General features: G+C 44.6%; 6 protein-coding genes and 15 non-coding genes across 21 annotated transcripts, besides 5 other annotated features; all 21 read right to left on the bottom strand.

Moving 5' to 3' along the window:
- Positions 1 to 23: part of a sequence feature (AT_rich) that runs on past the window's edge.
- A 997-nt stretch (positions 24 to 1020) lies between these two features.
- Tb09.211.3330 (cystathione gamma lyase, putative) lies at positions 1021 to 2358 on the bottom strand (the record flags this gene model as incomplete). The annotated part of the gene is made up of 1 exon (XM_822384.1): positions 1021 to 2358. The coding sequence occupies one exon, from the start codon at positions 2356 to 2358 to the stop codon at positions 1021 to 1023; it is 1338 nt and encodes a 445-aa protein (XP_827477.1).
- A 181-nt stretch (positions 2359 to 2539) lies between these two features.
- Tb09_snoRNA_0093 lies at positions 2540 to 2606 on the bottom strand. Its single transcript, XR_002989767.1, has one exon. It is a non-coding gene; the product is annotated as an uncharacterized ncRNA (small nucleolar RNA).
- Positions 2607 to 2697: 91 nt separating this feature from the next.
- Tb09_snoRNA_0092 lies at positions 2698 to 2822 on the bottom strand. The gene has a single exon (XR_002989766.1). It is a non-coding gene; the product is annotated as an uncharacterized ncRNA (small nucleolar RNA).
- A 12-nt stretch (positions 2823 to 2834) lies between these two features.
- Tb09_snoRNA_0091 lies at positions 2835 to 2909 on the bottom strand. Its single transcript, XR_002989765.1, has one exon. It is a non-coding gene; the product is annotated as an uncharacterized ncRNA (small nucleolar RNA).
- A 34-nt stretch (positions 2910 to 2943) lies between these two features.
- Tb09_snoRNA_0090 lies at positions 2944 to 3030 on the bottom strand. The gene has a single exon (XR_002989764.1). It is a non-coding gene; the product is annotated as an uncharacterized ncRNA (small nucleolar RNA).
- A 37-nt stretch (positions 3031 to 3067) lies between these two features.
- Positions 3068 to 3148, bottom strand: Tb09_snoRNA_0089. The gene has a single exon (XR_002989763.1). It is a non-coding gene; the product is annotated as an uncharacterized ncRNA (small nucleolar RNA).
- A 53-nt stretch (positions 3149 to 3201) lies between these two features.
- Tb09_snoRNA_0088 lies at positions 3202 to 3268 on the bottom strand. Its single transcript, XR_002989762.1, has one exon. It is a non-coding gene; the product is annotated as an uncharacterized ncRNA (small nucleolar RNA).
- Positions 3269 to 3359: 91 nt separating this feature from the next.
- Tb09_snoRNA_0087 lies at positions 3360 to 3484 on the bottom strand. The gene has a single exon (XR_002989761.1). It is a non-coding gene; the product is annotated as an uncharacterized ncRNA (small nucleolar RNA).
- A 12-nt stretch (positions 3485 to 3496) lies between these two features.
- Positions 3497 to 3571, bottom strand: Tb09_snoRNA_0086. The gene has a single exon (XR_002989760.1). It is a non-coding gene; the product is annotated as an uncharacterized ncRNA (small nucleolar RNA).
- A 34-nt stretch (positions 3572 to 3605) lies between these two features.
- Positions 3606 to 3692, bottom strand: Tb09_snoRNA_0085. Its single transcript, XR_002989759.1, has one exon. It is a non-coding gene; the product is annotated as an uncharacterized ncRNA (small nucleolar RNA).
- Positions 3693 to 3729: 37 nt separating this feature from the next.
- Positions 3730 to 3810, bottom strand: Tb09_snoRNA_0084. Its single transcript, XR_002989758.1, has one exon. It is a non-coding gene; the product is annotated as an uncharacterized ncRNA (small nucleolar RNA).
- A 53-nt stretch (positions 3811 to 3863) lies between these two features.
- Tb09_snoRNA_0083 lies at positions 3864 to 3930 on the bottom strand. The gene has a single exon (XR_002989757.1). It is a non-coding gene; the product is annotated as an uncharacterized ncRNA (small nucleolar RNA).
- A 91-nt stretch (positions 3931 to 4021) lies between these two features.
- Tb09_snoRNA_0082 lies at positions 4022 to 4146 on the bottom strand. The gene has a single exon (XR_002989756.1). It is a non-coding gene; the product is annotated as an uncharacterized ncRNA (small nucleolar RNA).
- Positions 4147 to 4158: 12 nt separating this feature from the next.
- On the bottom strand, positions 4159 to 4233 carry Tb09_snoRNA_0081. The gene has a single exon (XR_002989755.1). It is a non-coding gene; the product is annotated as an uncharacterized ncRNA (small nucleolar RNA).
- Positions 4234 to 4267: 34 nt separating this feature from the next.
- Tb09_snoRNA_0080 lies at positions 4268 to 4354 on the bottom strand. The gene has a single exon (XR_002989754.1). It is a non-coding gene; the product is annotated as an uncharacterized ncRNA (small nucleolar RNA).
- A 37-nt stretch (positions 4355 to 4391) lies between these two features.
- Tb09_snoRNA_0079 lies at positions 4392 to 4472 on the bottom strand. Its single transcript, XR_002989753.1, has one exon. It is a non-coding gene; the product is annotated as an uncharacterized ncRNA (small nucleolar RNA).
- A 163-nt stretch (positions 4473 to 4635) lies between these two features.
- Positions 4636 to 4663: a sequence feature (AT_rich).
- A 123-nt stretch (positions 4664 to 4786) lies between these two features.
- Tb09.211.3320 (hypothetical protein, conserved) lies at positions 4787 to 7384 on the bottom strand (the record flags this gene model as incomplete). The annotated part of the gene is made up of 1 exon (XM_822383.1): positions 4787 to 7384. One exon carries the CDS (start codon positions 7382 to 7384, stop codon positions 4787 to 4789), a length of 2598 nt encoding a protein of 865 aa, XP_827476.1.
- A 134-nt stretch (positions 7385 to 7518) lies between these two features.
- Positions 7519 to 7551: a sequence feature (AT_rich).
- Positions 7552 to 7962: 411 nt separating this feature from the next.
- On the bottom strand, positions 7963 to 9036 carry Tb09.211.3310 (replication factor C subunit 3; the record flags this gene model as incomplete). The annotated part of the gene is made up of 1 exon (XM_822382.1): positions 7963 to 9036. One exon carries the CDS (start codon positions 9034 to 9036, stop codon positions 7963 to 7965), a length of 1074 nt encoding a protein of 357 aa, XP_827475.1.
- Positions 9037 to 9231: 195 nt separating this feature from the next.
- Positions 9232 to 9274: a sequence feature (AT_rich).
- Positions 9275 to 9957: 683 nt separating this feature from the next.
- On the bottom strand, positions 9958 to 10815 carry Tb09.211.3300 (hypothetical protein, conserved; the record flags this gene model as incomplete). The annotated part of the gene is made up of 1 exon (XM_822381.1): positions 9958 to 10815. The coding sequence occupies one exon, from the start codon at positions 10813 to 10815 to the stop codon at positions 9958 to 9960; it is 858 nt and encodes a 285-aa protein (XP_827474.1).
- A 500-nt stretch (positions 10816 to 11315) lies between these two features.
- On the bottom strand, positions 11316 to 11921 carry Tb09.211.3290 (hypothetical protein, conserved; the record flags this gene model as incomplete). The annotated part of the gene is made up of 1 exon (XM_822380.1): positions 11316 to 11921. One exon carries the CDS (start codon positions 11919 to 11921, stop codon positions 11316 to 11318), a length of 606 nt encoding a protein of 201 aa, XP_827473.1.
- Positions 11779 to 11811: a sequence feature (AT_rich).
- Positions 11922 to 12106: 185 nt separating the features above from the next.
- Tb09.211.3280 (60S ribosomal protein L31) lies at positions 12107 to 12673 on the bottom strand (the record flags this gene model as incomplete). Its single annotated transcript, XM_822379.1, has 1 exon — positions 12107 to 12673. The coding sequence occupies one exon, from the start codon at positions 12671 to 12673 to the stop codon at positions 12107 to 12109; it is 567 nt and encodes a 188-aa protein (XP_827472.1).
- Between the last annotated feature and the right edge of the window lie 118 nt (positions 12674 to 12791).

The following is a 12791-nucleotide window of genomic DNA, read 5'->3' as shown; positions in this document are numbered from 1 at the left end:
ATAAATTATTTGATAAAATAAAAGAACAAACGTCATTGGATGTTGACGTGAGAAATAACGAACGAGCACCCAATATGATAAAAATTAAAAAAAAATCAAAGATAAAACTTCACAACAATAATCAAATTGGGATGAAACCAAATGGTAAAACAGCACTAGCGACCAAAAGTAACAGAACAAAATTAAATGAATGAATTTATTCATTTGAGGGAGGGGAGAGGGGGGAAAAAGACGATAACGATAACGATAACCATCATCATTAATATTGGGTGGATGACCGTCTTTTTTTTTTTCCTTCCTTTTAGTTTGAAACCTTTTACCCCTTCCTTTTAATCCATGTGGTGTCGGTCGATATTTTCCCCCCCACATCTTCTCGCTGCTCCTAATATTAATTTCATTTAATTCTCTTCCTGTTTTCCTCTACCATAGCTTTGTTTGCTTCTTGGATTATTATTATTTTTTTGATGCGTCCGAACGTAGTTTCGAGTGATCGTACAGTTGGACCTTAAAATAAAGTGAGCATCACACCAAATTAAACGAAAAGATTCACAGCAGATGTAGCAAAGGCAAACAAACAAACAAAAAGTGATTTATCTGAACACGTTTGCTCAAATACCCGCTTGTGTTCACAATTTGAATCATTAGGTTCACAACTCACTGATTTTCTTTTTATTCCTACATAAATAATCATTCACGAACGACAGGAAACCCTCTACTGTTATTCTTTTTTATCGTGTTGTTGACAAACTTTTATTCACGCCTCCAATCATAGCCGCCTGAAGAATCTGCTAAGAATAGAGGTAAGAACAATGTTTTTTCCTTGAAAATATTGCCGTCACGCGGTATGAAGTCACATTCAACTCAAATGATCACTCAAAGCTGGGAGAAGCTAATCATTGAGAAAAACATAAAGAGGAGGGGGAAAAAAGGGAGAATAAAAAAAAATAAAGAAGGGAATTTCGAAACTACAGTGCAGTTTCATTCCTAATAATCCCCTTCCCACTTCACAGCCACTCTTTACTAATGGCACATGGCATCCAGCGCTTTCTTAAGAGCGGCAACGAGATCCTCAGCGTCTTCAATACCGCAGGAAACACGAATGAACCCATCCGTAATTCCAACCTTCAATCGGTCCTCAGTTGTCATATTGGCGTGTGTCATGACAGATGGGCATGTGATAATACTCTCCGTTGCTCCAAGATTCTCACAAAGTGACCAGGGGCGTTGGACGGTATCCATCAGACGGCGACCCGCCGCCGTGCCACCCTTCAATTCAAACCACAACATACCGCCATGATTGCCGTTGGAATGTTGACGATCAGCGAGTTCCTTCTGCGGAAAGCTTTTGAGGCCGGGGTAGGACACCTTATCAACAATAGGGTGTGTCTCAAGGAATTCCGCCACCTTCTGTGCGTTGGCACTTTGTTTAGTGACACGTAGAGACATAGTTTTCATTGTCTGTAGTTGTAAGAATGCCACAAACGGAGACATGGCATTTCCGAGAATATTCTGCGTCAGTCGGAGTTTCTCATCAAGATCCTTCCGCTTCGTCACGAGTGCACCACCAACCGTCATGTTATGGCCGTCAACAAACTTTGTTGTGCTGATGAGGCTGACATCAGCACCAAGGTCGATTGGCCGCATGATGAAAGCCGTTGCAAAAGTGTTGTCACAAACATGAAGAAGACCTTTTGCCTTGCATATCTTTGACAGTGCTCTGATGTCAGTGAGAGTTAACGTAGGATTGGCAGGGGTTTCAGAGATTACTAATTTTGTGTTCGACTTAATGGCCTTCTCCACATTGCTCAGATCACGCATATCGACAAATGTGAACTCCATACCAAATCGAGTAAAAAACACACGGCACGCACGATTCGTTCCACCATAACTGCAGTCAGTGACAATAGCATGATCACCAGCATTCATCAGAGCAGACACAACAGTTGTAGTGGCGGCCATACCTGTGCTGTATACCGTGGCGTAATCACCCTTCTCCACCGCGCACAGCTTTTCCTCTAATGCCTTCACGGTAGGATTTGCACTCCGGGTATAACTAAATCCCCTGGATTGATAAAGTTCAATTGACTCTTGAACAAACGTCGTGCTTTGATAAATGGGAGTAAGCACAGCTCCTGTCACTGGATCCGGCTTCACACCCCCATGAACAAGAAGAGTATCAAACCCCTGTTCGATATTAGACCATGAACCAGAGCCATCTTCAAAATCAGAAACCAAATGCTGCTGCTTAGACATTTTCGATTCGATAAAGTAAAGCAAAACAAAAATAAGGCAAAGCTTTCCCTCACAAAATGAAAAAAAGAAAAAGAAAAAAAGAATACACAAACAATAACAATACATACCAAGTACAACACACAGACTTCAAAACACACAGCCGTCAGCTAATTAGTTAAAATAATAGTAAAGAAAAATTAATACATTTACTCATTATTAATCTTTACCTGAATATCGTGTTATACATCAGTAATATTGTATACGCGCTTACGAAACAAAACCAGCACAATCATAAACAGTGATATCTACTTCTTGTGCCTCTTGAACCTGTGATGGCGATAAGCCACAAACACCACAATACCTGAGGGCACTCGAACCAAGCAGTTGTAACAACGATTAAAAAATAGTGTGGGAGTAAAGCAGTGAAGGAGGAAAGTAAGTAAAAGAAGTGGAGAAAGATAGAAATTCTCAGACATAGCGCCTCTGTGCAACCACAATAGCAGAAGCACATGAAAGCACATTAAATTCGTACCTTCATGGTCGGATGTCAGATTTTACCCTACTACAAAACTTCTTTTAACATCATAGAGGAAACAGCTGATATATCTGGCACAACACTGGCGGATAACACCGGCATTAAAATATAAGTCAGGGTGAATCCGTGTAAATTGTGCTTCACTGTCACATATATTCACCCATATGCCCTTCCAATCATCAGAATATTGCAGCGACGTTCTCGTCCGTCTTGTGAAGTCAGTTCAAACTGTGCTTTTATAGTCTTGTCATGGCATCATGGAGGGAAACATATTCCACAACCACAGTAGGGGAAAAGTATTGGTCAGAGTGGTGCATGATGTTATCTCAGTCAGTTACTCCTGATAATCTTTACCTGAATATCGTGTTATACATCAGTAATATTGTATACACGCTTACGAAACAAAACCAGCACAATCATAAACAGTGATATCCACTTCTTGTGCCTCTTGAACCTGTGATGGCGATAAGCAACAAACACCACAATACCTGAGGGCACTCGAACCAAGCAGTTGTAACAACGATTAAAAAATAGTGTGGGAGTAAAGCAGTGAAGGAGGAAAGTAAGTAAAAGAAGTGGAGAAAGATAGAAATTCTCAGACATAGCGCCTCTGTGCAACCACAATAGCAGAAGCACATGAAAGCACATTAAATTCGTACCTTCATGGTCGGATGTCAGATTTTACCCTACTACAAAACTTCTTTTAACATCATAGAGGAAACAGCTGATATATCTGGCACAACACTGGCGGATAACACCGGCATTAAAATATAAGTCAGGGTGAATCCGTGTAAATTGTGCTTCACTGTCACATATATTCACCCATATGCCCTTCCAATCATCAGAATATTGCAGCGACGTTCTCGTCCGTCTTGTGAAGTCAGTTCAAACTGTGCTTTTATAGTCTTGTCATGGCATCATGGAGGGAAACATATTCCATAACCACAGTAGGGGAGAAGTATTGGTCAGAGTGGTGCATGATGTTATCTCAGTCAGTTACTCCTGATAATCTTTACCTGAATATCGTGTTATACATCAGTAATATTGTATACGCGCTTACGAAACAAAACCAGCACAATCATAAACAGTGATATCCACTTCTTGTGCCTCTTGAACCTGTGATGGCGATAAGCAACAAACACCACAATACCTGAGGGCACTCGAACCAAGCAGTTGTAACAACGATTAAAAAATAGTGTGGGAGTAAAGCAGTGAAGGAGGAAAGTAAGTAAAAGAAGTGGAGAAAGATAGAAATTCTCAGACATAGCGCCTCTGTGCAACCACAATAGCAGAAGCACATGAAAGCACATTAAATTCGTACCTTCATGGTCGGATGTCAGATTTTACCCTACTACAAAACTTCTTTTAACATCATAGAGGAAACAGCTGATATATCTGGCACAACACTGGCGGATAACACCGGCATTAAAATATAAGTCAGGGTGAATCCGTGTAAATTGTGCTTCACTGTCACATATATTCACCCATATGCCCTTCCAATCATCAGAATATTGCAGCGACGTTCTCGTCCGTCTTGTGAAGTCAGTTCAAACTGTGCTCTTATAGTCTTGTCATGGCATCATGGAGGGAAACATATTCCATAACCACAGTAGGGGAGAAGTATTGGTCAGAGTGGTGCATGATGTTATCTCAGTCAGTTACTCCTGATAATCTTTACCTGAATATCGTGTTATACATCAGTAATATTGTATACGCGCTTACGAAACAAAACCAGCACAATCATAAACAGTGATATCCACTTCTTGTGCCTCTTGAATCTTTTTGTCTTTAATTCTTTATGCGTTTGCAAAAATAAGAGGACAGAGTAATTAATTTTCGCTTATTTTTTTCAAGGCAAGTGTAGGGCGTATTTTTTTGTTTTAATAAATAATTAAAGGAAGTGCTGTTCGTGCTCCTTAGTAATGATGTCGTCTATGGTTGTCAAAGATATAGGTGTTTGCTAACTGGTACTTTAAATTTTACGTTCAAATTCTTGTATTTGCCCCCTTTTCCAGACTATTAGGGTGATTGCGTCGCTGATTCATGCAAAGCTTCTGAGTCTGAAAATCCTATAAGAGTTGTAAAGTTGTTTGATGAGTTACATGTTTGAGAAAACGTATCACGGGAGATGTCAGCTGGATCTGTGTACTTTGTTTTTCGTTTATCGGTACGTGAACGTCGCTCCTCACGATGTCTGCTCCTGTTTTGTGTGTTACCACCCTCCTCTCTTGGTGGCGGGGAGAATGCTTCATGGCTAACTTTTTGCAGCTTACTATTTGTTGAGAAGGTTACAACTGGGCCTTGATCGCGGCATGTCTCCTCGGTGTCGAGTAACTCCCGCAATTCGTTCAAAACACGAAGTGGTAACCGGGTTGAGTCATTTTCAATGTTTTGCGCCTGTCTGCGAATAGGCACTTCTATTGGTTCGGCGCGATGACGAAAGTCACACTTTTTTGGTTGTCTCATTTGGTCGATGGCCGTCCTGGATGCCAAAAGTTCGCACTGAAGGGAACGTACGCGATCTTTTGCCGCCACCGATTCGATCTTAGTGCCCTCAATTTGTGCCTGAAGCATTCGAAGATAATGACTCGTTTGGCGCAACTTCGCCTCATCCTCCCTGAGCACATTCTCTTCGTTTACTAACTGTTGTCGTTCTAATCGGAGTTTCTCCCATTGTTCGTTTAGTTGAAAACCTTTGGTCTGTACTTCGTCTCCGAGAGCCTGCATTTTGATCTGCCTTTCCTTAAGGTCCTCTTCCCGCTTTTGTAGTTGCCGCACCTCGGCACCTGCTTCCTCGCTAACATGGCGCAGCCACGAAGAAATGGAGGTCTGTTCCGTCTGCACATCACGTTCCTCCTCCGATAAAAGCGTTGCAACTTGGTGTAACTCACTTAGTACGCCGTTATAACGCTCAAGCACCTGACTTTTCTCCATTTCCACCATCTGTTTCCAGCGCCGGTACTCACGCTCCCACTCCGCTTTGCTGCGTGCAAAGGAAGCTTCCTGTTTACCGAGCCATATGCGTTCGTCCTCAAGGTGTTGCTCCACCATGGCACGCACAGTTTCTAATTTGTTCAGTGTTGTTGAGAGAGATGTGTATTCATCATTTGTTGCAACAGTTTGCTTTGAAACGATGTCCTGCAAGGCATTAAGTGTCGCCTCCCGAGCTTCAAGCGTACGGCGCCTCTCCTCGTCGATGGATGCGCGGCCCTCGTCAACAGACTGACGATAGTCTTTAAGCAACTGCAATAACCCCTCCACTGCGTCAGCAACGTGGCCAAATTCCTCTGTCGCACGTGCGACGTCTTCCTGTGCCGCAGAGGCTAACATCATACGCTGCTCCTCAAGACGTTGCTCCTTCGCGTATTGCTCTCGCAGCAGCGTCATTTGTTTCTCATGGAACCAACGGAGTTTTTGAACCGTTTCATGGTGTCTCTCTTCTGCAACTTTCATCCGCTCAAGATGCAGCTCGTGGCGTGCGGCACGCTGCTCTTCAAATTCGGCTGCGCGACGGGACATGGCCGCGTTCAACTCGCGTTGTAACAATTGCTGGTGCTGTTCCGCCCAAGTCTCACGGGATTGTACATATAATTCCTCCATGTTGAATTCCTCCCGCTGGAGTCGATCGAGGTCATCGTGCACCATCGATTGAAGGTCAAGAAGTAGCTGCTCATCCATTTTGAGCACACGTTCCCGTTGTTCCGCTTCGGCCCGCCTCCAAAAATCAAGGGTATCCTCAAAATAACGCTGGTATTCCTCCCGCTCCCTTTGTGCCTCGGTGTCATTGGCTACAGCAAAAGAGGAACGAACCTCGTTTCGCACAAGACGTTGAACATCATTTTCCCACTCGTTCATCGTGGATGTGTCCTCAGCAAACATTCCTTCCACACGTTGCAATATAGTGGCGAGTGCACTACTTATGCACCGGTTCACGAGATCCTTGGCATTATCGCCGGCGTTGAGTTCGGCTTGAAGTTTTGTCTCCTTCGCCTGAAGTTCCTTTAGTTGCGCCCGCTGCTCGGCAATTAGGGGCTCATACTGCTCGCGAATCTCCATCTCCATTCTTTCCTTTTCTTCTCTTAGGCGCTGCTGCTGTGCCGCTTCTGCATCACGGAGCTCCCTCTCAGCTACTGCCTTTACATCCTCTACGGCATCCTGTTGGCGGCGAATCTTCTCGTCTAGTTGGGCAATCTGAGCCATTCGCTGGGCCTTTTGTGCCCGCCATTGCTCCCTCAAAGCCTCCTCCTTTTCCTTTGCCGCTGACAAAACTTTTTTCTTAGCCTCCAGATCACGTCGTAGAGTCTCAAGCATTTCCTCCGTCACAGCACTGGCAGCCTGAGGGGGAGGCACCTGCACCTGCATTTGTGGCCGCTGAGGTTGTTGTTTTACACTATCCGATGAATCATCCCACGGCAAGCTCTCAACAGCCTTACCACTTGGTTGTACAACCGGTCCTGATGCCAAACCACCACGTTGTGAAGAATCCGCCTCCCGCCTTTCTTGCATTGCACGTCTCCGCGCAGCTAACATGGCATTCTCACCGCTACCACCAGCACCAGGACGCCTTCCACCCGGGAACACTGGGGGATTTTGCCACTCATCATCACTAGATCCCATTGGACGAACCGAAGCGCAAAAAATAAAAAAAAATGTTAACTACAGACCACGTGAAACCTTACAAAAATCCAGCCTGAGCAGCGGTGGTATTTCACGTTACAAAAAGAAAAAAGCAAAAAAAAAGATCCTGGATGTAAAAATAAATAAATAAATATATGTATATATTTCGATGGATTGCACCTCTCAATGGTGCCTTCTCCCCCTTCCCTTAATCTACGAGTATCCAATGGTGATGAAAACGATACAGCGGTAAGTTTCTTGCTTTCGCGTCAAGCCTACGTGAACATAACCAATGATTCCGGTGCGTGAAAACAAAAAAAAGGAAATGACAAGAGGAAAATAGAATGACTTACACTGTTGGAGGCGGCAAACACCAAGCATTTCCTTGGTGAAACACAAATAAATAAACAAATAAAATATACCATGAGGCAAAAAAGGCAAGGGACACAATTTGGTGAAGAAAGTTATTCTTCCGCGCAGCCATACCCCGTTTACTTCTTTTTCTGCCATCATGTGGCTCTCCACGAAGTACAGCGGTACAATTCATAACCCCGGCTTAACTTTATAGCTACAAAAACTCAGCACAGGCCACCTGCGAGCTCAAAGATAGGTTTATTTTGGGTAAGTGCTTCCTTCACCAATTGAAATGCACCAAGCACCCCACCAATGTTGATCATCTCCCGGGTACCACCTGCTGCGTAGTATTCCACATCCGCCAGTTTTATCAAAAGAAAACATTTACAGTCTTGTGGGAGATCCATCGCCATCACGATAAGGTGCACTTCCCTCACCAGATCTGCCGTTGACACGCCCTTGTCCACTACCAGCTGCTGCACCTTCTCCCATGATGTGGCGTAATTATGCGACAGCATGTCTCCCACCATTACTCGCACATCCGTAGGTGTTGGGTTGCCAGTTGTGCGATACACAGACTCTTCTGTAATTTCCCCTGCTGACATAGAGGAGGCCTGCATAGTATTCAAACAACGCCGCATATCGCCATCACTAAGTCGAAATGCAGATATCAAACCCTCGTCAGTGAAGGGAACACCTTCTTCCCTGGCAATTAACTTCAGGCGGGGAAGCATCGCTGATTTTTTCACAGGAGAGAAGCGAAACCGCGTGCACCGCGACTGTAGGGCTGGTATGATTTTGTTGATGTGATTGCACAATATGCAGAATCGTACGTTTTTCGTAAATTTTTCAATGATGCGGCGTAAGGCGGCCTGCGCATCACTGGACATCTGGTCAGCCTCATCAAGAATAACGAGTTTGAAATTCGTTACCGTTTGGTTTCCGGGGTTGTTTTGAAAAAATATAGAGCTTGTGCTCGCAAACTCCCTAACCTGCTGACGCACAACATCAATACCGCGATCATCTGACGCGTTCATCTCGAGTACGTTGGCCCGCAGACGCTCTTTTCCAAATAGGTGATGAGCGCACGCTTTAATGGTTGTTGTTTTGCCGGTTCCTGGTGGGCCATAGAAAAGAAGATGTGGCATGCTACCACTGTTCATCAAGCGACGCGTGGTGTCAAGGATTTCTTCATGTGCCACCACATCATCAAGTGTAGTGGGGCGGTACTTCTCCACCCATGGAAGTGTACTATTCTTCGCAGGTTGCCCATTCGACAGTGTGCCTTCTCCCGTCATAACGACTGGCACGTATGCTTAATTTTTCTCCCCCTCCTCCCTTTTCTCTCTCTTAATATTCCTTTGTCCCCCCTCACCCTCCCCCCCGAACGTTTCTTGTCGCCTTTTATTTCGCTTCTGACGGGAATATTTGCCTCCCCTCAAACAGGAGAATTATTTCTGGATATGTTATCACTAATTTTGTGTCTTCTTGTCTTTTTTTTTTTACAAAAAAAAACAATTCTATAATTATTATAATCTATTTAGCGTCGTGAATTCCCAACTTACTTTCTCGACACTGTTACTAACTGCTGCGCCTTCCCCTTCTTGTCTACAGTGAAGGAGAGGAAAACGGAACAACTGGAGGAGGAGAAACATAAGGTTAAATACACAATCAATTTTTTTAAAAAAAGAAGAGCCAAAACAAAAAATAATATTAATAACGACAGAGGTGTCACCGTCGCCAAAGTCGATCAACAATATATTTGTTACAAAGGAACTGTGGTGGATATCCGTTGTTCCTTAGCAACATTGTCCCACCCGACTACGAACAGAATGTTAAGGAGGAAATCATATTAACAACACAACAAGCTTCACCACTACATCCTTTCTTTTTTTTTTCCTTTTTCGTTCGCTTCGCAGGATCTAATGTCACTTGGCTTCGCTTCCGCCTCCCCAATTCACACACTCGTACATACACACACGCAGCAGATGCAACCGCACCACTACTACACCCCATACCTCAGAAGTGAAAGAAAAGCGGTAAAACAGAAAGCAGGGGCGTGGAGCGGCACCGCGTAATTACATCTGGTTTCCGAATGTGACACTTCCTTCAATGTTATTACTCCCTCATACTTGAATGAAAAACACGACGCTTTGACGGTCATGAACATTTCAGCTACTTCCTTTTTAATCCTATTCAAGCTCAACCAGCCAGTGACACTACACTGATGGTTGCACATCGGCAAGTCCTGGGGGAAGCGGTGCGAGTGAGGAATATTCATGCATCAACGCAACCAAAGTGCTCATCCTTTCCATATCTTGAGCACCAACAGCACCCGATTCAAGAAAATCGCAAATACTTACGGTAATTTCGTGTTGTCTCTTATATCTCGCCAAGTCCTCGGCACTCGTTTTGCTTTCATTTTCCGCTAACCATAGTGGGTACGATTCCCGCATTTGTCGCAAGGGCTCCACCAACTGTGGATCTAGTAAAACATTAAGCAACGCCTCTGCTGCAAACTCAGGGGAGTCAGCGTTTTCAGTTGCACCGGCGGAACCCGCCTCAGTCGCTGGTACGCCTTCGCCTTCGCCTAGCTGCATGAGTAACTCATTCACCTTACGAATTGTGGCAAGCTCCTCTTCGCTCGGTTTGTCATCGTCACCATCTGATAACGATGTTCCGGAACCCTCCCCTTCTTTTGAACTCGCTGCGCTGCCATCCTTTAGTGTTTGCACGAGTTGCAGCACTTGTTCGTAGCTCTGGCGCTCCTCCGGCGTTATGTCTGGAATCCCCGCCAGCATTGCGCTTATTTCCTCGATTTGTGACGCCAACTTTTCTTCAACGTTGTCGGCGTCAGTATTTTCATCACTTCCCGCAGACTCCATGATTGTTCGAAGGAGGTTGATCATGGTAGCCTCATCTGGGTTCAACTCTGCAGTTGCACTCTTTTGATCAACTGCGCGTGTTGCCGCTCGTTCCTGAGCCTTTTCTTCGTGTATACGCTCCTGTTCATCCATTGTGTTCAAACAGTCATCCAGGAGGGCATCCAAATCGGCGTCATTGTCGGGATGAGACATTTATACCATGCAGTTATAAACAGCACCCTGCCTTTAAGTTGTGCACCGCAACATGATCGAGATGAAATAAGCAAGTAAAAATTTAATAATAACAATAACGAGAATGGGAATGGACATGGAAATGTCAGTGGAGATGAATTAAAAAAAAAAAACGTGGGAATCGTCATCGGTGCGGGAATAGCATACAAACCGCGGGCATCTAGAGAGACGTCTGTATGGAGGCAAGCACAGATCATATTAATGCGACAAAAAAAAGGCGAGAAAAGTAACTTCAGGCCGGCACAAATCTTCAGAGCCCATGTTTATATAAGTACAAGAAGGATGGGGAGTTCTTCCGCTACCTCCCACTGCTTCATCGGAACCGTAGCCATAAAGACAAGTAATGGAAAAGAAGTGGAAGTGGAGATATTCCCGGAGAGTGAAACTTCTTTAGAAAGTGAACAACAACAAGAAGGTTGAAACGCAGGTAAGGGTGAAGAAGACGAAATCCCCTCCCTCTGTTATTTTTTGCTCCTTGATTTTTTCCTGCCCTCTACGTGTTTATGTCTTCCTTCCTTGGGCAACACCTCTGTTGACTCCCTATCCTTCTTCTTCTTTTTCATCTTCATCACCGCCTGCTTCACCTCACGTGGACTTGCTCTCGCTAACACCGCTGCAGCTATTTTTCTTCGGGCTCCTTCCACCCGTTCCTTCCGAGACACCTCATCCTCCACCACCGTTGCCTCCAGTACCTGTTGATTTTGTTCATATGACTGACGGCTCCGTTTTCTTTTCGAAAGTTTGCTGCTCCCATCCGCAGAAAAATCATCAAAGAAGCCGTTATCCTCCGCAAACTCATCAGTTTCAACATCCAAAGCAGGTGAGGCTGATGACGTAACCGCAGTTACATTTCTACCCATTGATGCACACTGTGCACAACTATGGTTGCTGACACCGATGCTGGCCCCTACTAACTTCCCTGACAAAAAATAATTATAATTATTACAATAATAATAACTAAAATGTAACGGTACCGGAGGAAATTGTGTTTTATACGAGGTGATCAATAAAGAAACTCGCGTGCCGGTGCGTGGTGACAAGGTAGACGAAGAGGAAGAAGAATGCATCGGGTAACTTCTCTCGTTATTGCAGATAACAGAACAAAGTAACCGACTGTGAGACAGAGGTAAAAGGGAGCGTCACGGGCAGTCAAGCCACCTCCCCTAACAAATATTAAAAGGGTTATGTAGAAAACAAAAAATACAACTAATGAAAAAAAAATTAGATCACAGTGTCGGTGGTACTCCCTGCTTTACTGCTCAATCACCTTAGTTGTCAGGTTCTTGAAGCTAGGAACTGGGATGTGAGAGATGACTGTGTAGAAGTGCTTGCGTTTGCCGCCTTCCATCGTCTCGGATTTGCGCTCCACACGTACACGAACTCGGCCAGGAACACCCTTCACGCCCTTATGCCAAATGAAGGTGTTCAGGGATGCATCAATGCGGTTGTCCTTCGTCTTCATCAGTTTACCCACAAATGAGCGAATGCGTTTAATAGCGATGGGTGCGCGTTTGTGGAATGTCCTCTTCTTCAGAAGCTTTGAGAGATGAATGGACGCTTCCATTACGATGTTATCGGGTTTGCGACCAGTTCTCTTGAAAAGTGATGCACGTGTGCAACCGCGGACACGAGAGTGTTCAGCCGTATTTCCCACGCCGTGGTACTTTTTGCGTTTCTCGGGGTCCATTTTCGCCAACACGCGCTTCCAACGGCGGTCATCGCGTGACTTGCGAGCTTCAGCCGCCTTCTTTCGGGCCTCAAGCAGCGCAAGTTTCTTTTCCTTGCCGAGCACCTTACCCTTAAATCCAGCGCGAGTCATTTCTCTGCACCACAAACACTTCTAAATTCGGACCGAAACGAAAGGAAAAGGAAACACAAAAAAAAAAAAGACAAACGATGTTACATTATACTGCAACGCCATAACAAACGAGAAGAAC

The sequence above is a fragment of the Trypanosoma brucei genome, chromosome 9 (genome assembly GCF_000002445.2).
Source record: "Trypanosoma brucei brucei TREU927 chromosome 9, whole genome shotgun sequence".
In the NCBI taxonomy this organism is placed as follows: Eukaryota; Euglenozoa; class Kinetoplastea; order Trypanosomatida; family Trypanosomatidae; genus Trypanosoma; species Trypanosoma brucei.
Note: the sequence above shows the minus strand (reverse complement) of the source record. Positions and strands in the feature narration are given on the sequence as shown.